Source organism: Callithrix jacchus, chromosome 16 (genome assembly GCF_049354715.1).
Source record: "Callithrix jacchus isolate 240 chromosome 16, calJac240_pri, whole genome shotgun sequence".
In the NCBI taxonomy this organism is placed as follows: domain Eukaryota; kingdom Metazoa; phylum Chordata; class Mammalia; order Primates; family Cebidae; genus Callithrix; species Callithrix jacchus.
In genome coordinates, this window is record NC_133517.1 from 59151615 (window position 1) to 59175071 (window position 23457).

A 23457-nucleotide genomic window follows, 5' to 3' on the forward strand; every position below is an offset into this window, starting at 1 on the left:
GAACGTTTGGTGCCAAACGTTGCCATTTGCTGTGCACCGATCTGCCTCTCCATGTCCTGCTGTGGTTTACTTGTCTCTAAGCCCCCCATAGCCATGTGACATTATGAGCCAACCACTGAACTCTCAGGAGAGGCCTTTCCAGTGTGTTCACACCCCTGAGGTAGCTGTAGCCCTGGAGAAAGAGGAACTCCTCGGGAGGATTGATTGCACTGGTTCCGCTGGCTCCCAAGAAATTCCACAAACCATTGTTTAAGACCATCCTTAAGGCCCTCCTTATCTTGGTCCTATGTAGCTTTCCATTTTGGCTGGGAGGAGGGTGAGCCTCGGAGTGTGTGAGAAGGTTGGGAGTGGAAGCTTGCACATCTTGTGGGTGGTCAGTGTGGGAACACGGTGATGCGGGCTGAGTCACGGCTGCACTTGTGAAGCTAATGACAGATGCTAAACAAAATTGGATCCCAAACCACCGTGACCAGGGCACAAACAGATAGCGTGTCTGAAATGCCAGCCTTGACTCGTGTGTGGGAGCCTCACATCTCGCGTTCACCTCCTCTCCTGTTTATGTTGTGGCAACAGGAAGGATAAATAGAGGGCTCGTCTGCAGTGGAGACACCACCCCTTACTGCATCTTTCCCCTGACACTGGCTCCTCTGAGGGATGCTCACAGGGATGATGGATTGTACATGCTGTCCTCCTCTCCTCAGTGGACATATGCAGAGGACAAATGGAGCTCAAAGCTGCTTTAAAAATAAGAGGGGTATAATTCTATCTGCTTCAAAGTCTGAGGTAGGAGCTGATTCCAAGTGCCCAGAAAACCTCTGGTCAGAAAGAAGAGCAGTGGGCATATTCAGTCATTCTCATGTGCATTTTCTCTTACATTTGTTTAGTCTTTGATTTCTTCTCCTGTTTGTCCCACAAATGTTATTCCATACCTGTTCCCTACCACGTTTCTTGCCAGACCCCGTGGCTCTCCTTCATTTTATGCAGCTCACAGCCTAATCTGAAAATAGAGATGCTTGCAGAGCATAACCTATTCAGGGCTATTTTGACAGGCACGAGGCAAGGTCAGGGGCTTGTGTTAGGGAGGGTGGTGGCATGGCTGTTCCGGGAGGGCTTCCTGGAAAAGCTAGACTGGACATTTAGGGATGGGGAGCTTGTCAGGTAGAGAGGTGCAATGTGGGCCCTCCAGTGGAGATAATAGCTTGAACAAAGGTATAATAAAACCACTTTTAGGCCAGGCACAGTGGTTCAGGCCTGTAATCCCAGCATTTTAGGAGGCTGAGGCTGGCAGATCACCTGAGTTCAGGAGTTCGAGATAAGCCTGGTCCACATAGTGAAACCCCATCTCTACTAAAAATACAAAAATTAGGCAGGTGTGGTGGGGTGCACCTGCAATCCCAGCTACTGTGGAGGCTGAGGCAGGAGAATCCTTTGTACCTGGGAGGTGGAGGTTGCAGTGAGCTGGGATTGAACCACCCTACTCCAGCCTGGGCAACAAGAGTTAAACTCCATCTCAAACAAAAAACAAACAAACAAAAAAACTATGTTTAGAGGTGGTGGAGCACTTGGATGAGAATATTTTAAGAGGCTTTGTTTGGCATGGTGGTGATATAGTGAGAGAAGAAAGGCCTAGAATTTGAAGCAGCCCTTTTCATGCTAAGAATTTAGATTCTGCTTAGGTTAAATATGCATCAGTAATGCACCTGAAAGAGGGCTGGGTCTGTCTGTGCAGTCTGGCAGATCTCATACTCTAAGGACCTGGATATCTCACATAATGGTTTTCTCTCAGATGGTGGTGCAGCAGCCCCCAAACCATGCAGATGTCTGTTTTTTGTTTTTGCTCCAATACGAGGACCTGAGCTCTGCGATCTCTCTGAGCTTCCTGTAAGATCTAAAGTTCTGAGACCCTGTTGTTATCCATTCCCACTATCTTCATGGTAAGAGGAACGAAGTGGGTATAACAGGTTCCTCAGTGACTCAGAACTTTACATCTTATAGGACAATCTAATATTAGATTTTTGTTTGTTACTTTTTTTTCAACAGCTTGAGGTTCTTTCTATATCAGATGAAATCATAGATGTAGAAACTTTGACCACCAAGAATTCAAAGGTCAATGGGCTACAGATCTGGAGACCGGGATCCTGAGGACACTTGTTCTGTGATTATGGGCAAACCACGCCCCTTTCTGGGCTTCAAATGTCTTACCTGTTTAATGAGGGGGTTGGCAAGGTGGTGATAGGGCCCACTGGATCACTGTGCTCTGATGCTTGAGTTATTAAAACCTATATAGTGGCTCACACCTGTAATCCCAGCACTTTGGGAGGCCGAGGTGGGCAGATAACTTGAGGCCAGGGCTTTGAGACCAGCCTGGCCAACATGGCAAAACCCCATCTCTACTAAAAATACAAAAATTAGCCAGACATGGTGGCAGGCACCTGCAATCTCAGCTACTTGGGAGGCTGACGCAAGAGAATCCCTTGAGCCCAGGAGGCAGAGATTGCATTGAGCCAAGATCACACCACTACACTCTAGCCTGGATGGCAGAGTGAGACTCTGTCTCCAAAAAAAAAGAAAGAAAGGAAGAAAAAAAGAAACATATAGTGCTCCCCGCTTCAAAGAGGTCACTAAAAAGACCACTGATACTAAACCCACAGATGCCTTCATGTGATTCAACTTGAATTGGGTGCAGTGCACTGTCATTCAGCAAACGAAATGCTCTTAAAACATTTATAGCCATTAATGAATGCAGAACCTTAAAATTAGATGGTGTGATATTCATAGACTCTCAAGACTGCCAGGAAGCATAAAGGATGTCTACTCAAGGCTCAGTCCCAAAGCAGGAATCTCGTCTTCAGCTCCCGGTGCAGACTTGGCATCTGCCGACATTCTTCTAGGGACGGAATCAGTGCCTTTCAAGGCAGGTGTATCTGCTATCTGTTATTTCTGACTCAAGTTATTTCTATTATTGCACTGAAACCTCCCACAACCTCAATGAATGTGAGGTGCTATTATTACTTGCCTGAATTTTCTCCTGGAGGAGAGATGGAGCTTCTGTCTCCCTCAGGACACAGAGAAGATGGGAACCTACATCTGAACCCAGGCTCCTTAGCTATGGACTCAGTATTCAGTGTGCTTCCCCAAAGCTTGAGTCCTGGTACCTGGACCTTGGACATTGCCTGTGTCTTTCCCTAGCAAATGAGCTTCACCAAGATTCTTCTGTGGTTCACTACAGGCTGGATTTCTTTGGGTATTTAAGCTCATCTTTGTTATGCAAAATTTTAATTGCACAACACACATATATTTGTTATTGTTAGTTATCTTAATATTAACATTATCTCCTATATAGTGAGAAGCCATAATGTTGCTGAAAAAAATATACATTTGTGTTGATCTTCCAAAAATTAAATCACTGCCAACTAGATAGATGCTACTATAGTAGGACTACAGATGTGGAAAATGGGACCACTAACATTTAGTTAGGGTAACCGTAAAATGGTCAGAATTGAACCAGATTTGGCAGCCTCGAAGCCCCTGATCTTTCCATGATTTGACATTGTCTCTCCAAAAAAAAGAACTTGGAGACAGTATGCTTTTTGTTGTGTGTGCATATGTACACACACACACTTAGGAGTCTGTTTGTGTGCATGTGTTTCAGTAGGTGTAAGGAGAGAAATTGCTAACCACTGTGGTCACATGTTTAACTTCTCAGTGTCATCAGAGTTTTCAGCATTGGCAGAAAGGGAGAAGCCTCCACGACAGAGCTGCGAATGGTGATGGCATTGGCTGCTGCTTTCTTAATAGAGCTTCCTCATCTTTGGTACTTCAAGCCCTCTGCCTGAGTTTATGAGTCAGTTATCTTTTTATGAGGTTGTGAAATCTTATGTGCCTGCATGCCTGAATTTTAAAATGCTGCCTAAGATAAGGGGGACATAGAATCCATAAGGAAACAGGAACTTGGCATTGTGTGTGATGCTTCTATTTGCACTGTCTTCAGATGTGAAAAAAAATAAGCAAACATATACAGCCAGTTTTGATTTCTATATTGAAGGAAAGAAAATACTTTTAAGCATTAAGAGGGTGAAGGTCAGAGATGTGATTTCTGGCCTCCCCTCTGCTCCTAATCAGCAGGGAGGCCTTGAAGAACCTGAGATGTCCAGGGTGTAGGTAACTCATTGGTGGGAGGAGATCATCATTTCTCTCTTGCTATTGCCTTAGAACTGTTTTTAGGTTTTCTTTTTTATCATACTAGCTTATGCTTATCAAGCATTTATTATATACCAGACTCCAAAACAACTTGCAGTTGGGGAAACTGAGACACAGAGAGGTTAAGTTCTTGCTCCAAGATTGCACGGCTGCTGAGGGGTTGGCCTCTGTATTGCTTGGACTGGCCAGGCCTCAGAAGGCTGACCCAGTGGGTCTCAGCCACAGCCAGTAGGTGCTCCTGCCTTCTTTGTGCATCTTTATGTCAGGGTGTTTATCCTCGTAGACCACAGTTGTGACTTGACTTTCTCTGCTCAGGTCTCTCTGTGTCTTTCAATGGCCCCAGGTCTATGGCTCAGTCTTCCTGTGTCCCTGGGGCTGTGAGAAGTTGGCCCCTCTTCTGCATGTGAACAGTGAGGCTCAGAGATGCTATGTGACTTGCCCAAGTTTCCACACAGAGGTAAGACCCAAGATTGGGAGTCAAATGTTGATGAGATACTCTCACAGCAAGAAAGAGTGCTTAGGGGATCCTCCCTTTTTAATGAAGTTGTGCCAGTTTTCCATCTCTAATAAGATTGTTTTCCTGGAACATTGAGCAGATTTTCCCTGCAGTGATCACACCAGGCAATCAACTAGAGTTATTACCTCGTTAGAATGCCTGCATGGAGTAAATCCCCTGGAGAGAAGGACATCACTGAATATAGATACGTGCTTTGGAGAGTAATTTCTGCTGCTTCTCCTGGACCCTAGAGGGATGGCAACACATTCTGACAGGGTAATCTGGGTTTGAGTGTGGCTCTCCCAAGAACTTGCTAGGTCATGTGTGCTCTGGGATCCTGCTACGATTTTTGCCAAAACTCATGTTGAAATTTCATTGTTATTAGCAGTGTTGAAATGTGGAGCCTTTACAAGATAAATAGATTCATGGTGTTATGGAGGGAGTAGATTAGTTATCTTCAGACTGGGTTTGTTATAATAGGGAGTTTGGCTCAGTTTCTCCTCTCTGTCTTGAGGGGTGTCTTGTGCCTGTCTTGTGCCTTCAGTTCTTCTACCATGGACAGGGGGGCCCCAGATGCTGTGCTCTTGGACTTCCCAACCTCCAGAACCATGAGCCAAATAACTTTCTGTTCTTTATAAATTATCCAGTCTGTGGTATTCTGTTATAGCAGCAGAAAACAGACTAAGATCTTCACAATTTTTCTCTGTACATGAGAGTTCCCTCCCTGAGCCTTCCCCATCTGCTATATTGTAATTCTATGATACACAGTACTTTGAGAACATTAATGTTGTTTTGCCTTTTCTATTTACTTACTTTATAGTAAATGCTGATATATATTAAGATCAAATTATTATTTTCATTTAATCTTTCAAAGACCATAAAACTTCAGCCTGAAGATTGATGTTTTAAAGATAAATTGCATTTGAAAGGAAAACATATTTGCAAAATGACTTTTTCCCAAGCAAAATCGAATAAGGTATTGGAATTATGTTTCTTCAAAATGGTTTTAATATTTTATCCAACATTTTTAGAGGCAACTGAGAATGTTCTAGTACATTTTTAAAATGTAAATAACTAATCAAACATTTTGTTATATTGCAATGAAAAGTACAAACATTTACTCAGACCTCTATAGATGCCAGCATCTCTAAAGTTAAGTTGGGGGCCTAGTTCTTTAGGTCCCTTTTAAGGTTATGAGGGACCTTATGAATTTCTGCCAATTGTGTTGAAGATGGGAATAAAAATAGTGATTGCCACTGATGATGAGTGATTGACAGTTTTGTAGGCAATGACTGAAGTTCTTTATACATGCCATTATCTTTAATTCTCAGTGCCACCCTCATGCACAGATGTTCTCCCTGGTACTTACACAGAGATGGAATCTTTGAAAGATCATATGTTGTAGAGCTAAAGGAAATAGATTAAAGCTTAGTTTCAGCAGGGGAGGAGGATAAAACATTGTGCCTGGAGAAGTAAAAAGTTGATGGACTGTACAATGGTTCTTGATTCATGTTAAGGACAAAGAGAAAGCACTGAAAACTTTTGAGATATGAAGAACATGAGCTTCTTGGTGCTCCAGATAGACCACTGCAGTGAGAGGGTGGAGAAGATACAGAAGGTGATGAAGCCAGAGCAGAGAGAGGCACATGCAAGAGATGGACATATTCAGAGAGAGGATTGGGACCAGCACTCCTGGGGTAGTGGCTTTGGAGATGGAGATGAGGAGTTGAATTTGAGGAGCTAAAGATGGTGAGAACTGACAACTAATTGTCTTTTTTGGAAAGGGAGAAGAAGGACTGGGCCCTGGGCCAGGTGCAATGGCTCACGCATGGAATCCTAGTACTTTGGGAGGGTGAGGTGGGTGGATCACTTGGGGTCAGGAGTTCAAGACCAGCCTGGCCAACACAGTGAAACACTGTCTCCACAAAAAAGGCAAAAATTAACCAGAAATTGCTTAAACCCAGGAGGTGGAGGTTGCAGTGAGCCAAGATCAGGCCACCTCATTCCAGCTTGGGCAACAGAGCTAGTCTCCATCTCAAAACAAAACAAAACAAAAAGAAGGTCTGAAGGCGGAACCTGGTTTATGCCCAGACAACTGGGTAAGTAGAGGCAGTCTTCTACAGTTTTGAGGTCTTTCCAGATTCCTTTAATGCAAGGGGGAATGCCATTTCCATGCCCTGTTACTGGGAGAGTGAACTGTAGGCTGCAACTTTGAGAACAAAGGCTTCCCCCATCCCCACCATGTTGCCTTGTTTTGAATGTCTTTGAAGGCACCACTCTGGATAAAATGACAAAAAACAGGAGGGAAGCTAACACACAGCAGAAAGAAAAGGCTCAATGAAATCTGATAATGAGAGTAAAAAGAAAATTCAAAATGAAACATTCATACAATTAACTAGACGTTTTAACATTCATTCTTGGTGGCTTTAATTTTATGTGTTATGGAAGAGCTAGGTCTAACATCTGTCAGGGATAATGATTTTTTGGTGTTGTACAGAGGGAGAGACTGAGGTTTGGGGAGTTTTGTAACTTTAAGTAGATTGTAATGTTGATATCTGAATCCTGGATGGTCTATCCCAAAACCTGACCGAGACACACACACACACACACCCACACACACACACCCATGGAGGCTCCATTCCCTGTGCCACCTAGACTCTCTGCATTTTATGGGGTAGTTTATAAATCTAGACAATTTTTGTAGCTCTAAAAGAAAAGGAATTTGATTTTTGACAACATATTCAGCTCACACTTCTTCTCAAAGGTGATTTCCAGTCCTCCTTTGGCCACACAAATGGGACATAGATGCATTCTGGTAGTCCCTGGCTCAGCTATTAGAGACATGCACAGTTTTTCTGCCAGAGCTGGTATTAGAGGCAGATGCAGCAGTGGACTCAGACTTTAGCTTGTGTGTTTCTAGATTCTGTCTTGAAGTCTGATTAGGAGGTCTGAGTGTAGGACTCAAGAATCTGGATTTTTGTTGTTGTTGTTGTTAATTTCCCCAGGTCGCTCTTTCCTGGGAGGTTCTTGGAACAAATGTTGGGGAAAACTGGTTTACCCAGTGTAGTTGCCAACGTGCTGTGGATGGAGATGTGAATCGCATCCTGCCATCCTCCTAAGCATGGAGCGTGTCACCACCTCTCAGTGCACTCATCACTGTGCATCCTCAGAACCGTGTGCCTGAACTCAGTGTGACAGAGATGGAGAAAGGGCTCTCTTGGACAGCCTCTTTTCCAATACCTCTAATGACAAAGAACTTGCTTTTTCTGCCATAACCAGCATCGCTGTTTCAACTCTTAAATGCTTCTGGTCTTATTTCCCGTTGCTTTGTTTTCATTGCTGAATTTGGTTCTTCCTTCATATTCTCACTATGGCCCAGAATCTGTCGTCAGGTGTTTCCATTTATTCCTTAGTTCCATAGCATTTGTGCACCTCTACTGTTTACCAGATGCCAGATTAGGCATGGAGTGCTCAGAAATTCATAAACAGACAATGATTCCTTTTTAGGGGCTTATGGACCACTCATCTCTGTCTTCAAGGAAGAAAAGTAACATGCTATGTTTCCAAAATATTTTTTGTACTTCAACAGTATCCTATTGGCAATGAGAATATTTTTGATACTTTACAAAAATTGGTTTAGTTACCATTCTGTATTATTCTCTGAGGTAGGTGTTTCCTTGCAGGTACAGATGCAGAAGCCTAGACTCAAATAGATGAAGTGATGTCCTAGTCAACCTATGAAGTGGCAGAAGTCAAATCTAAACCCCAGTTCTGTGACATTGCCTTCCGGTCCTCTAGTCTACCCTCTTCCTCTTTGTTCCTCGTCAATCAAATACAAGCATTGCCTGCCTGAGGGTAATGAGATCTTAGAAACTTGTGTACAAAGGGGAATTTAATTGTCATTTAAACTCAAGGCAGGGGCCCGTCATCCCAGAAAAGTGGGACTCATCCTTTGTCTGCACACTCACAGTAATGGGGGAGTTCCTTTCTTCATAATGAGGACTGCTCTATTGTCGGGCAGCTGCGATGGCTAGAACTCTCCCAGAAGAAGGCAGGTCAGTAAGGGGCACTCAATCAAGGTATTTTTTTTAATGAATGAAAACCAAACAGGGCTGTAATTTCACGGGATTTCTTTTACCTTGCCTCCTAGTTCTGTCTTCTGTTACAAAGCTAAAAATAGCCTGCATGTTTTGAGGGTTTATTACATGCCAGGCTCTATTCTGAGTGGCTTATGTATGTTAACAGTTTTAATTATTGCAATACTCCAGGAAGTAGGTATTATTATTATCCTCACTTTACAAATGAGGAAAATGAGACCCAGGAAGGTCATAATAACTCCAAGGTCACCCAGGGCCATTGAGACTACGGCGTCTGGTTCTGGGGCCTGTGTGTATATTACTTTCGAGACAGACTGTTCTCTCCACTGTCCTCAAGGAAGCCTATTCTGATGATGTCTGTTAATCTCTAGACATAGGCTTCAGGGGCCCTCTCATCCTTCCCCTCCCTCTGTCCTTTTCTTTAGGTATGCTTGCCTAAAATGTGGTGCACCAGGGCAAGCCATCTGCATATAGGTGTAAGCTGTGTGTGCTGCTGCCTTAGTGAGGACCAGGCAGTGATCAGGGGCCCAGGGAAGTTACACAACGAAGGGCAGTACCAAGGGCAGGTGTGTCGATTCAGGTAAGCTGAGGTTGGAATGACCTGCTGAGGTCACTCTCTTCACTTTCTGAACAGAAGAGATCTGCACTGATGACCCTGGACTGAGGCATAGCAAATGCCTCCTCATTCAGAACCAGCCTTCCCAGATAGGCTGTACCTGAGTGCCAAAGACCCAGGTCCCCCCTCTTCCTGAGCTGTCATCACTGTCACCGTGATTGTCACAGGATCACCCTTTCCCAGTCCCTGAGCATCATGAGGTCCGCTCATAAGCTCTGTATGCTTTAGAGTGCCACAGTACCTGGACACAGTTTTCAGGAAGTGCAAGTTTGAAGGTGAGCATTTCAGAGTCACACCAAATGCAGCAGAATGACTGAGTTCACTAGAATGGTGGTGGGCACTGGTTGTAGGAGGAAGTTAGTGCAGAGAAGATGTCTGTGGTGTGTGTGCACATGATGCCTGTGTATTTCGGGTTGGGTATGTTGGTTGTGTGTGTGGTACATGTTCATGTTGGGGGTGAGTGCTGGGTTTTCTGATGTTTTGTGGGAGGTTCTTGGAAAAAATACCAAGGAACACTGATCTACCCAAGGTGTGGTTGCTGATGTGCTGGGGACGGAGATCTGAATCATGTCCTGGCCTCCTCCTGAGCCTGATGCTTGTTGGTACCTCTCACTGCCCTCATCACGACGCACTCTCGGAACCGTGCACCTGAACTCAGTCCCACAGAAGCAGAGAGCAGGCTTTCCTGGACAGTCCTTTCAGCACCCAGGGTGTTCTGGGTATATGTCATGGGCATCTTGTGTGTGTGTGTCAATGTTCTATTATCAATGCATGTTGTATGTATCTGTGTGTTTGTGTGTATAAGTGTGATGTGCGTGTTGGGTATGTGTCATATGTCTATTGTGTGCATATGTTGTATGTTCCAACAGTGTGCCAGACACTGTATTAAACACTTTACATGCTGTCTCTCTACTGATCATGAAGACATTTTTATAGGGTAGGTACTCTTGCTCCTCACCTCTTAGCAATAAGGAACAGAGAGTTTAAGCTGTGGGCCCAGGTCTTGCAGCTCACAAGAAACCAAGTTAACTCAGCTCTGGTTAATGCTAAAACCCTTGTCTTTAGGCCAGCGGTTCTCAAATTAGTGTTTGCATCTGAATTCCCTGGAGAACTTGTGAAAACACAGATCCCTGAACCTCTTCCCTGGAGTTTCTGACTGAGTAGGTCTGGTGTGGGACTCGACTTTGTTTTTATAACAAAGCATTGCTGATGCCATGGGTCTGAGGGCCACACCTGCAAACTGCCACTCTGATACCTTCCCTCTAATCCACAGATGGCAAGAGCAGGGGAGAAGGTTGGGACCAGGGCAAATGGCTCTGGATCACTGATCACAAAGTGGTCAAGGATGTTACTAGCAAAATCAACACGGACTTTTACAATCGACATTTTACATGAAAACTCATCTTCCTCACTGCATTATGGGTGTTTGGTTATAATGCATCACATGCTGTTTTAAAGGAAAAGGCAGCTTCCCACCAAGAAGCTGTGTCTGTGCTTACAAGTTCCAGAACTCTATCCCATTCGTCCTGAACAACAGCATGGTACGGTGCATTTTTCATGAAGAAAATAATATTCTGTTTGGTATTCTCCATGCATTAAATATTTTATTCTAAATAGTAACTCTAGCCCAAAACATGGTACTGGTCAGTCTACTAGTAAGTGCAGAACCTGGAAAACCCAGGCTCCTGGGTGGGCACTCTTTGCCTCAACAGCACCACTGTCCTATGTGGCTTGGGGCCAATACTACCCATGTGGAGGGCTTTTGAGGATGGTGTGATGTCATGCCTGGAACCCCCTTCAGTGTGTGGTATATGGTAGGCTGGCACTGGGGTGCATTGTTCCTGTTCTCCCTTTTTCCCTCTTTCTATATACTTTCCTCCCCACGATCAGAGATCAGGAAAGGCACCAAGGATAATGGAAAGCTCACAACCCCAAGAAAAGAGTCAGATGGTTTTGCCAGCTCTGAGTTTTTGGAGGATTCAGACTGAGTGGGGTGATGAAAAAATGAGGACGATGTAACTGTTGACATGTCATGTGGTTATGAAGGGAAACCCAGAGTGGCTTCCATTTGCTGGCCCCTTTATCCGGCTTGGACTGGAAGTGACTTGGGATTAAAACTGAGCCTCAGGCTCTGACCTTGACTGGCTCCAGTGTGTTGGGTAGGGGCCGGGCACACCTCGATGGCTCTTCATTACAGAAATGGGTTTTTGGCACGTTTTGTGAGCCAGGCCTTTTCAGGTTTGCCAGATTGAAATTCTGTCTGGCAGAATTTATAGAGGTTGGTTCTGAGGATTTTAATTTGGTATGCAGCCTCCTGCATCTCTAGAATGTTCCCCAGATGAAAACCCTCGCATGAGCCAAGATGCAGTTAAGGGCCAGTTAATCCCTCCTGCTCTAATCTGGGGGATCTGGCCTAGCCCGACCCTGTTAACTGCAGTGAGGTTGGGCTCTGAGCCACAAGAACAGTCTGGTCCCTGAGGCATCTGGGGGCAGAAAGAGGGGCTTTGGAAGGAGACTCAAGTGTGAATCACCAGTTCTTAGGTGACAGGACCAAGTGTTCCCTTACTTTCCCCTCTTCTCCTTCTCTCTCATTCTTTCCCTTCCCGGAGGTCCTGCCAGTTCTTGAGATCCTGCTAGGTGCCAGGAATTTTGCAAGTTGTTACCTATTATCCTATTGGGAGTCTACTTAGTACCTTTCATTGTCCCTGTTATACGTGGTAGTCAACAGGCTTGGAGAAAGGGGGGGGTCTTACCAAAGGCGATATCACCAGAACATTCCAGAGTTAGGAAGTGGTCAGCATTTCTCTGGTCCTCTTTTCTTGCATGCAAAATGGGGCAAGAATAATGCAAAATTCTTGTTGGAAAAAAATCAGGCAACTTACATGGAATACTTTTTGCAACACCAAGAGTATAGTAGGTGTTCAATATACTTACTCTAAGTTTCTTTCCCTTCCATCACATTCCTGGTATCTAGATCCTTTCATAGTCTCAGAAAACCCAGCCTACTTCAAATGTACCTCTTGGCTTTTTTCTCATCCCAGACTGGGACTGCTTTAATGTTTTTTTCCTCCCATCTTTTCCATTCAACCCTCTTGTTACTGAGCCCCAGTAACAAGTAATTGGAAAATTAACAATCTATCAAGTTGGCTTCGACATCTACCTAGCAGCAGCACCCGAACGCTCTGTGTGCCATGCTTGATGCCATTCCTGCCGCAGTCTTTAGAGACTGCATTTATAATACCAATGATAAAATCATTAAAAATTATTATTGTCAGTGGTAGCTACCACTTACCGAGTATTTAAGACACAAATGACCATGCAAAGTGCTCAATGTGGTATATTTACTTTCTCTGCCCACCATATATCAAAGTCATGCATTATTACCAGTCCTCATATTAGAGGAGAACACTGAAGATGGGAGAGGTTAAGTGACTTGAGTAAGGTCACACAGCTAGAAAGCAGTAAGCAGGCTTTCTTGTGCCTTGGGCCATGAAAGATGGGCTCTCGGCCAGAAAGTCATTGTCACCACAGTACTGAGAGATAAGAGAGGGCATGGGACCAGCTCAGCTTTGGAGTTGAGACCCAGCAGGATACCTGGGTCTCCCTCCTGGCCCTTCCAGGTAGGAGCTATGTGACAATAGGCAAGTCATTTTGTCTCTCCATGTCTCCTTCCATACAAGGAACCCTGAGTGGGGACATTCAGTGGACACATGCTACTCCTGTTGATCCTGTTGGTCAGATTCATTTCCTGTTATAAAAGCCAGGTTCTCTGTCTGGCTGATGTGATCTCAAGCTGTTAATTTCTCTCTTGTTTTTCAGGTAATGAGCCAAAAAGATCATGTCTGAAGTACAAGGAACGGTTGAGTTTTCGGTAGAGCTACATAAATTTTATAATGTGGATCTCTTTCAGAGAGGGTAAGTGTGCTTTACAATTTGTATTTGTGTGTGTGTGTGTGTGTGTGTGTATGTATGTTTGTTTCTTTCTGTGGAAGAAGGTGGAGGTGGGATATCAGATTATAGGAAATTTGGGACTAATGAGAAAAAGATTTTCCTTGTGTTTCTTTCCAAGTCAAAAATTCAAAGCTTTAATGCATCTGAAAATAAATCACATATTGACAGCGACTAGAAAGTACAAATTTATCTCCTCCCTTCTGCACTCCCTTCTACCTTCTTTCTTCTCAGTGGCTCTATCCATTAAATATGTCAATTTTAAAGGGAAATAAATTGATGGAAAATGAAGCTTGCCTGTGTATCTGTGGTAAAAAGGAGTCAGTATGTTCAATACTGATGCAGGCCACTACTTCAAAATCACATATTGTAACACTTGTGCCTAGATCTTTTAAAAACTGAGAACGTTGGTATTTATAAACATCAATTTATATAATTGAAATATAACTGTTTTCATCTTTTAGATGATGTAGTCTAAATTGGTTATTTCATGTGCATGTGATAGCAATAAATCCTCACGGTAGTCTTACCTCCAAGGCTCATTGTAAATAATCAAGTTGTGAAATGGTTGTATAAGAAACCAAACACAGACATGAACTACATATCCTCCTGATGGTTGCTACTATGTTACTGATGCACAAAAAAACAAAGTTCAAAAACAAGCAATGGGGAAAGGATTCCCTGTTTAATAAATGGTGTTGGGAAAACTGGCTAGCCATGTGCAGATAGCAGAAACTGGACCCCTTCCTGACACTTTACACTAAAATTAACTCCAGATGGATTAAAGACTTAAACATAAGACCTGGCATCATAAAAACCCTAGAAGAAATCTAGGCAAAACCATTCAGGACATAGGAGTAGGCAAGGACTTCATGACCAAAACACCAAAAGTATTGGCAACAAAAGCCAAAATAGACAAATGGGACCTCATGAAACTCCACAGCTTCTATATGGCAAAAGAAACAGTCATTAGAGTGAATCGGCAACCAACAGAATGGGAAATTTTTGCAGTTTACCCATCTGACAAAGGGCTGATATCCAGAATTTACAAAGAACTAAAACAGATTTACAAGAAAAAAGCAAACAAGCCCATTCAAAAATCTGCAAAGGATATGAACAGACACTTTACAAAAGAAGACATACATGAGGACAACAAACATATGAAAAAATGCTCATCATCACTGGTCATTAAAGAAATGCAAATCAAAACTACATTGAGATACCATCTCACACCAGTTAGAATGGCAATCATTAAAAAATCTGGGGACAACAGATGCTGGAGAGGATGTGGAGAAATAGGAACACGTTTGCACTGCTGGTGGGAGTGTAAATTAGTTCAACCATTGTGGAAGACAGTGTGGCGATTCCTCAAGGCCTTAGAAATAGAAATTTCATTTGATCCAGCAATCCCATTACTGGGTATATATCCAAAGGACTATAAATCGTTCTACTATAAGGACACATGCACATGAATGTTCATTGCAGCACTGTTTACAATAGCAAAGACCTGGAACCAACCCAAATGCCCATCGATGATAGACTGGACTGGGAAAATGTGGCACATATACACCACGGAATATTATGCAGCAATCAAAAAGGATGAGTTCATGTCCTTTGTAGGGACATGGATGAATCTGCAGAACATCATTCTCAGCAAATGGACACAAGAACAGAAAATGAAATACCATATGTTCTCACTCATAGACGGGTGAGGAACAATGAGAACACATGGACACAGGGAGGGGAGCACTACACACTGGGGTCTATTGGGGGGAATAGGGGAGGGACATCAGGGTGGGGGGGCTGGGGAGGGGTAGCATGGGGAGAAATGCCAGATGTGGGAGAAGAAGAGGAAGGCAGCAAATCACACTGCCATGTGTGTACCTATGCAACTATCTTGCATGTTCTGCACATGTACCCCAAAACCTAAAATGTAATTAAAAAAAAAGATTGTACCTTGCCTCAAACACAAAGATGTATTATCTCTATTTTGAGCTAAATTGTTCATATTTTTTTTCTTGAATCAGAATCTTAGCTAACAAATGAAAAGGGAAATGACATAATTAGAAATCATCATTTTGTAAACTGTAATAAAATACTGGATGTAACAAAAAATAGTTAATAGAAACTGAATTTTTTATGTGTCCAATTAACAGAGCAAAATAGAATACAAAACAAGGAGTATCTATCTGTTTGCTTTTGTTGCGTAACAAACTTTTCGAAAACTTAATGGCTTGAAAACAATGACTTAGTTTAGCTCATGAGTAAGCAGTTTGGACTGGGCTCAGCTGGGCGGTTCTACTGAGTTAGACATGACTTGGATGATCTCACTGGGCTCACTCACAGGTCTGGGGCTCCCAGCTGAACTGTGTGGTTCTCCTTGTGGCCTCTTATCCTCCACCAGGCTAGGGTCCTGGGCTATTAAGAGGGGAAACACACAAAATCTCCTGTTGTCCAGTCTTAGAATTTGCATAAAGTTGTTTTTCAATACATTCCACTGACTAAAGTGAGTCACAAGGCCAGTCCAGGTTCAAAATGAAGAAATAGATACTATCTCTTGATAGAAGACTAAGAATCCATGCACAGTTTAATAATCTACCTCCAACATTAGACTCCAGTTGTGAAAAGATAACCCTGAATTTAATGCTTCAAGCTCCTCTTGTGTGTGATGGCCCCCACTTAACTTAAGGATGAAAGTCAGTGAGGCTGAATGGTTTTGGTGGGTGACCTGAACCCCAGGCAGTGAGAAGAATGGGAAATGGTTCTGTTTCAGAGAAGGAAGCACGTGAAGAGGGGTTCTGGGCAGCATTCACAGAGGCTGAGCCTTAATGAGGAAAAGCTCTGTGCATCCTCTGGAAGTCCTGTTGCCATTGGTTCACCTCTCATTTGATCAGATGCCACACTGTATATTGATAGGAGCCCTGGGCTTGAAGCCAGTACTCCCGAGTCCAGGGTGTGCTATTGCTTCTGGGAGCTCCTTTGGCACCACTCCACTCTGCTTTTCAGGTTCACATTTACAAGAAAAACAAGCAATTTTGATAGTGTCAAGTTTCCATCACAGTGTTAGACATTTTTCTTATTTGGCTTTTCCTGACTCCTTATAACCAACCATAGAACTAAGCAGTATTTTCTTCAAACACTAGCCAGATAACTTGGGATTAAGGAAGTAGGACAGTACGTAGCTTTAAAACAGCTGAGTGAGGGGCTGAGGCTAAGCATCTCTCATTCAAAATCATGTATTATTTGACATTATTTAAGCTGCAAAGTGGGCTGCATTCTCCCCAGGGTGCACCAGACAGCCATCAGGATGTGGAAAGAAAGTATTAGAATGTCTATTTACAATTACTTTGGTGAATAAGAAAAAAAAGAAATTAAGCTTCACTAATAATTAGAATCCAGATTAACCTGGAGGACCTTGCTTTTTCTGTATGGTAGAATCACACTGAGTAACTTAGGAGTCTGTAGCACAGACTGACATCACCCTCACATTGTGAAATACTGCAGTATGCAACTGGCCAGTTACATACAACTCTAAATTGATTTCTCGTGTTAACTATACTAACCCTCATATGGTTGGTTATGAAGAGTTAGGAAAATACAAACAGAAAAACATCTAATACTATGATGAATCATGAATTGAAGATAATATAATAATGGAAACATACCAAATACCAGGAAATGCCAGAACCAACCACATTTATCCTACTTCTTACAAAAGCCTATCGACACACAAAGTGAGAATTAAAGTTGATAAGCTAATCTACCTAACAGTAAGTACGTAGTGATTTAGTTGTATTTTAAAAACTATTTGATATATAGACTTGTAAGTGTAAATACTTATGATGTACCTTATCCTAACTGTATATTGGACCTTGAGATATTGACATAGTCTTACACAAAATCATCACCATTAACAAAATATTTCAAACTAACACATCCAAAACAGGGATGGACCCCTGTCAAGTTGTAAAAATCTTGAAAAATGAGGATAAAAATCATCACCTGTTCAGCAAGCCTAGGATATTCTTTTCTTTTTTCTGTATGTTCTTGGGAGGCATCTCATTTATTCATGCTTACCACTGAAGTCTAATATTGATTTAGGTTAAACTAAAACCAGAACAAGATGTCACATGATCAGCCATCATGGTGGGTCATACCTGTAATCCCAGCCTTTTGGGAGGCCATGGCAGGTGGGTCATTTGAGTTTGGGAGTTTGAGAACAGACTGGCCAACACAGGGAAAGCTCATCTCTACCAAAAATACCAAAATCACCTGGGCATAGTGGTGGGCACGTGTAATCCCAACTACTTGGGGAGCTGAGGCAGGAGAATTGCTTGAACCAGGAGGTAGAGGTTGCAGTGAGCTGAGATTGTGCCACTGCACTCTAGCCTAGGTGACAGAGCAAGACTCTGTTTCAAAAAAAGAAAAACAAAAACAAAATGTTACGTGATCCATTAACACATAAAATACCTATTTTTAAAACATGGATTATTATATCTTTATCTTGTCTTTATAAAAACTTTTTCTATATTTATAATGCATTTGAGTATAATTGTACATGTATTTATAAATAAATATACAGATAAGCATGCAAATCTTTAATAGTTGGAGACCACTCACCCAGAAAATTAGGAATATTCTTATAAGCTTCTAGCTCTTAATGCTAGCATTTCACAGTTTCAAGGAGGATGCATATTTAGGCACATGCTTCAGATGTGGATAAGGGCATATTCTTATGACTACATATGCTTGAGGATCACTTGATTGCATCTACTTCTATGGACAAGTCTAGACTTGGTTTGGGTGAAGTGAATTAGACCTCTCAGGTGGATACACACTGCCTGGTAATGATATCTAGGTTCTCTATGTTCTCATCAGCAACAAAACCTTGCACTTGATGACCACCAGCTTCCTAGATCCTGCCTTTGGGCAGCTGTGGACAGACGGGGTATGATGCCAACAAGGATTCTGAATTTGCCAGGATGTTTCTGACAGGCATGATCCCTGATACTTAAGGGCTATTTTTCTGCTCTGAATTCCGCAGGAGCTATGCTTAGAATGAAGTGTAATTACTTTATCCAGCAAGTGCTCCATGGAGAAGTCATAGCTATAAACCGAGCCTGGTGGCCAAGATGGAGCCCTGGGACAGTTTCTAAAGAAAATCAAATGGTCTTCTGATGTTAGTAAGAAGAAGAAATGCAGATTTTGGGGAAGCTAGTTCTTTTCTGGGTGCAAGGATGTATGATTAAATGTGTGCTCTACACAGTCTTGGGGATGGTAAAAATTAGAGTTGAGGATTGCAAGAGGGGGAGAGTACCCTTTCTCAGACTGAGCTGCCTGTGGTCATCCAAGTTCCACCTCATTCATGTAGTTGGTGAGAAACATCTCTTGGACCTCCATCCAAATGTCTCAGCTCATTGTTACATAGTCTGATGGGAGAGAAACCTCCTCTCGAGTTTTTATAAGATGCTATGTCGAAAGCATAAAGATACAGAAAAAAGAACATTGCCTGATAATTTGTCCTGATCAGGGAGCTCCTTGCTTCTAGCACATTTATATTCATGGGTGTTTGTTCCAGTCTGAGAATGCACACTGCCTTGTAATGATGTTTGCTTTGAAAAAACAGTCAACATGCATTTATCCAAAGTCTATATCCAAAGGCTGACACAAATTCTCAAAGGAAAAACATTTCCTCAAACCAGTCATCAAGAATCATAGGATGTCTCCCCCATATTCAGCAGTAAGACTCTTGCTGACAAAAAGGCAGGGGCAGAGAAGTACTGAGGACCTGGCTTTGGGGGTCACACCTCAATTTGAAGCCATGCTCTGCCACTTATGAGCTCTGAGGACTTGGAAACAATCCCCCGACCCAACATTATATGGCCTATAAAATGGTGGTGACAAAGTCTATTTCATGTGGCAGTCTGAAAGTTTATGGCATTAATTAATATTTGCAGATATGCAGAGAATATAGCAAGGTATACTTTATATCTAGCAGATGCCAACTAAGTTGTCACTACTACAAGTACAGCCTTGTCTCCAACCTGTCATTAACACCGTTAATGGAGTTACTACCCAAAAAGTTTGTTGTGTCTACCTTGCTTTCTTGTTAAAAACCCTCCAGCTTCTTTTTGCTGTCACTCATCAGAAAATAAGATGAAGTTCAAGGTCAAATCATTAGGTTTTGAGCACTCATCAGCACTGAAAACCTGAATGGGTTAATCTTGAACTTCATCTTATTGTCTGTGCTCAGACCATTCTTGGCCCTTTTCCCTGTAGATCTGTCTTGAAAATTCTAGCTACACAAGTTACAGTTTAATATAACCTCTCCAAAACATTTCTGCATATTGACATTTAGCTATTGTGTTCAGCCCAGTTATCTGGAACCCCCTGCTTTTCCATATTCCTAAGGCACATCTATACATGCTTTATTTGGTAATTTACTCATTCCCAAAGACATTAGTTAGCATATGCTGTTTCTTTTGGCTCCAGAAGACTAAGATGAAAAGATAGAGCCCTATGTCATCAAGATGTTTACCAACTCATGAGAGAGACTGACACATACATAGAAAATGACCATCAGTTCAAACATTTCCGTAAATCTTGAGGTTATTTTTACAGGGTATGTATGTATATTCCATTAGATAACAATAACAAGTAATCCTGCCATGTGTCATACCACTTATGCCTTACCCAGTTTATCCTCAAAACATCCCCAAGACTCTGTATAACTTCTGTGGCATGAAGAAACCAAGGCCCCAAGCTAAGTTTTTTGCCCAAGGACACACAGATGACAAATAAGAAAGCCAGAACATCTGACTCCAAGCAGTGTGCACTATCCACCTTGTAACATCTTCTTCACATCTTAGAAAGTGACTTGAGGTTGTAGAAACAGCTATAAGTCATTCAGACCAAAGTCCCATAAACTGAAGAGTCACTCAGCCAATGGCTGTCAGTGAAGAATATCACATGTGCGCTATAGTCCATGCATGATACTACTTGTGAAGATTATCAGATGAATGGTCCCTACTGTCAACAAATTGGGTAACGGTATTTGGTGGAAAAATGAAATGAGAGGTGGTGAGAGGAAGGCGGGGATTGTTAATGAGTGCAAAAAATATAGAAAGAATAGGCCTACTATTTGATAGCACAACAGGGTGACTATAGTCAATAATAACTTAATTGTACATTTAAGAATAACTAAAGGTAATTGGATTGCTTATAACACAAAGGGCAAATATGCTTGAGGAGATGAATACTCTGTTCTCTATGAGGTGATTATTATGTATTGCACACTTGTATTAAAACAACTTATGTGCCCCATAAATACATATATATGTATTTATCTACTATGTACCCACAAAAATTAAAACTAAAATTTAAAATCAGAAAAAAAAGAAAATGATCATAATATGTGTGATAAATGCTTGTCACTGAGACAGACTAGCAATGCTATGAAGAGACAGAGAAGCAGAAATACAGTCTCTAGACAGAGTCAGAACAGACATCTTGGAGTGGAATAACTGCAGAAGCATCACTTTAAGGATGGATGTGGGTCAGTCCTACAGGGTACCTGTGGTATCAGAACACAGAGCCCTCCTGAAAGACCAAAGGTGGCAACTCATGGTTGAAGTGAAGAGTAAGAGTCAGGGAGTGGACGGAGGTGATTTATGAATTTATTTATGCATTTATTTTTTGCAGCATGCTTTTTATTAGACTTGGAGATGTAGGGATGTCAGCTGCCACAGACTTTCTAGACTGCAGAAGAAAGGGACTGTTAGAGATGTAACGTGTGGCTTTGTCGTCTCTGTCAGTGTATGCTTTCTGCGAGTCACGAGCTGATCTTACTTGACTTTGCATTGCCTGTGCCCAGAATAGGGCCTAGTGCATACTGGGAGAAAAATTTTAGCTTATCTTCGATTGTATTGAACTTCCTGTTTCTTCTTTCAAAATTTATTCAATTACAGATGAGTCCCATGGATCTTTATTAAATGCCACCAATAGAAGATGATTCCAAATTCCTAAAGTCCCATTTAAAACAATGCTACTCAAAGGGTGGCTCATGGACCAGCAACATCCCCATCAGCTGGGAGCACATTAGAAATGGAAATTCCTGGCCCTGGTCTCAGACCTACTGAGTCAGAATCTCTGGTCGAAGGGCTTGGGAGACCATGTTTTAATATGTTCTCTGGGTGATTCTGGTTGAAGAGCACTGCTGGAAGAGTTCCTGTGAAAATCTCAACCTTCATCGTGTACTAGAAGTTCCTGGAAAACTGAACATTTTATCCTCCAGACCAATTAAGTAAAAAAAAATCTTGGCAATGGGATCAAGGTGTCAGCGCTTGCTAAAGTTCCTGAGGTAATTCCAAGGTTGGAAACGACGGGATTAAGGCTAAGTGAAGATGGCACAGGCCAAGTAATCTCTTTGCTAGCCTCTTTATTATGAAGCAAAGGAGACCCTGACTTCTACTTTCATAACGGGATTGCGAAGCCTCCTCTTCCCCAGTAGGACACTAGATCTTCACTCCCTTTGTGCATTCTTCTGCTGTAGAAATTGTGTTAGTTTTCCAGCATGGTGCTAGTAGTGAGAAAGCAAGAAGGGTGGTCTTTTTTTTCATATGCAATACTTTTCTCCTAAGGAAATGCTTTCTAAATGAACAATGAATTATGAAACCCATTACATGGATATTTGTTAATCAACAATATATCCATAACTCATTTGTATCTATGAGACCATGAACCTGCATTTCTAATATTGTTAGCTGAAATGGAGCTAACATTAGTCCTTGAAAACGAATTCAAATTTGGTTTTAAATCTTAATTCAGACAAAGCTCTAAATCAAACTGATTTTCTTTAGGAGTAAAATTTTCATTGTTTGATGTTCAGATTCATCCCCTGTCTTTCTTCCTCCCCTTCTTGATAGTATCATTTAGGAGATTTTCTGTCCAGGGACTTTAGATGACTTTAATAAAAAATTCTGTTTTTATTCACAGAAGAGTCTCCCAAAAAGGACCTATAATCTGTATTATCAGAGCTGGTGTAAAAGTGTGAATGCTCATGGAAATGTTAGGATTGAAATCTCCTTTGAACAAACTCACCTGCCTTTTTTCTACCGAAGTGAAAATGGTTGAGTCGAAAGTCAAGTGCTTCCCTGAAAGAAAATGTCATCTTGTGTTTCTACCTGATGTTCCCATCACTGCCTAATGCCTAGGGACATCCAGCTCCCCTGTGAAATTAGCTAACCAGCCCTGATGTGCCTTAATAGACTCAGAAATACAATTATCTTTGCTTGCCAGAGATCAATTAATTGATTTGTCTGGGTCTGTCAGAAACAATCTTTTTTCCTCCACTTCTCTTATTAAAATATGTTGAGATCCTTTTAATTCATTCCCACACTTTTGAAAGTGAGTGTCAATTATAAATCCTTGACAGCCCCATTGAGTGCTGGACAAAGAAGCAAGCATTATAGAGCTGGGCAGTCAGCATGCAGGTGAACCTACAAGTTTAGCATTACGTGGGCTTTAACAGTGATGCATTTGTGAAGGTAGAGTGTCCACCTTGATGAATGGTAGGTGAGTATGATTTGGACACACCACAGAAGCAATGAGTTTAATACATGATTCTAGTCCCATGGCTTTTCATTTGTTCCAGCCAATCCATTTGTTTTATTTTTGTTAAACCCAGTTTGATGTCAAGTATTGATCAGTCAGTGTTTCATCTAGCACAAAGGGGTAGGTAGCCTTGTTCATTTTTGAGTATTTTTCCTACAAAATTCCATAATTATTATTTTAACAACAATTTTATATTCCTCCTTCATACAATGACATTATTATTATCACTCTTATGACAAATGAATAGACTTCAGTTACCAAGTGCTTATGTAGATGAACATTCTCGATTATTTTTTGGACAAATCCACGTTCCCATTAATGATTGCACTGTCCTATTTTTTTTTCTCAATTTACCTTTTAATCTGTGACTTTATGAGCCTGCTGCTTTGAGCCTTTTATCCTCTTAACCCCTGGCTGAGGACATACTCAGCAGGTGTATAAAGGAAAGCTCTTTCCAGGGGACCGGATATTGACCTGCTGAGATTTAA

General features: G+C 42.0%; 1 protein-coding gene across 8 annotated transcripts in view; it reads left to right on the forward strand.

Annotated features, from left to right (window-relative positions):
• Window positions 1-23457, forward strand: part of FAM135B (family with sequence similarity 135 member B) — a 350951-nt gene that overhangs the window by 108106 nt on the left and 219388 nt on the right. For 7 of the 8 annotated variants that reach the window (XR_013528077.1, XR_013528076.1, XM_054246600.2 and 4 more), the window contains one exon: window positions 13229-13324. The exons of the other annotated variant lie outside the window; for it this stretch is intronic. Coding sequence is in view for 5 of the 7 variants with exons in the window: in XM_054246600.2 (XP_054102575.1) it covers window positions 13248-13324 (77 nt within the window). In the remaining 2 variants the exon portion in view is untranslated. The remainder of the gene's footprint in view (window positions 1-13228; window positions 13325-23457) is intronic. 8 annotated transcript variants of the gene reach the window in all.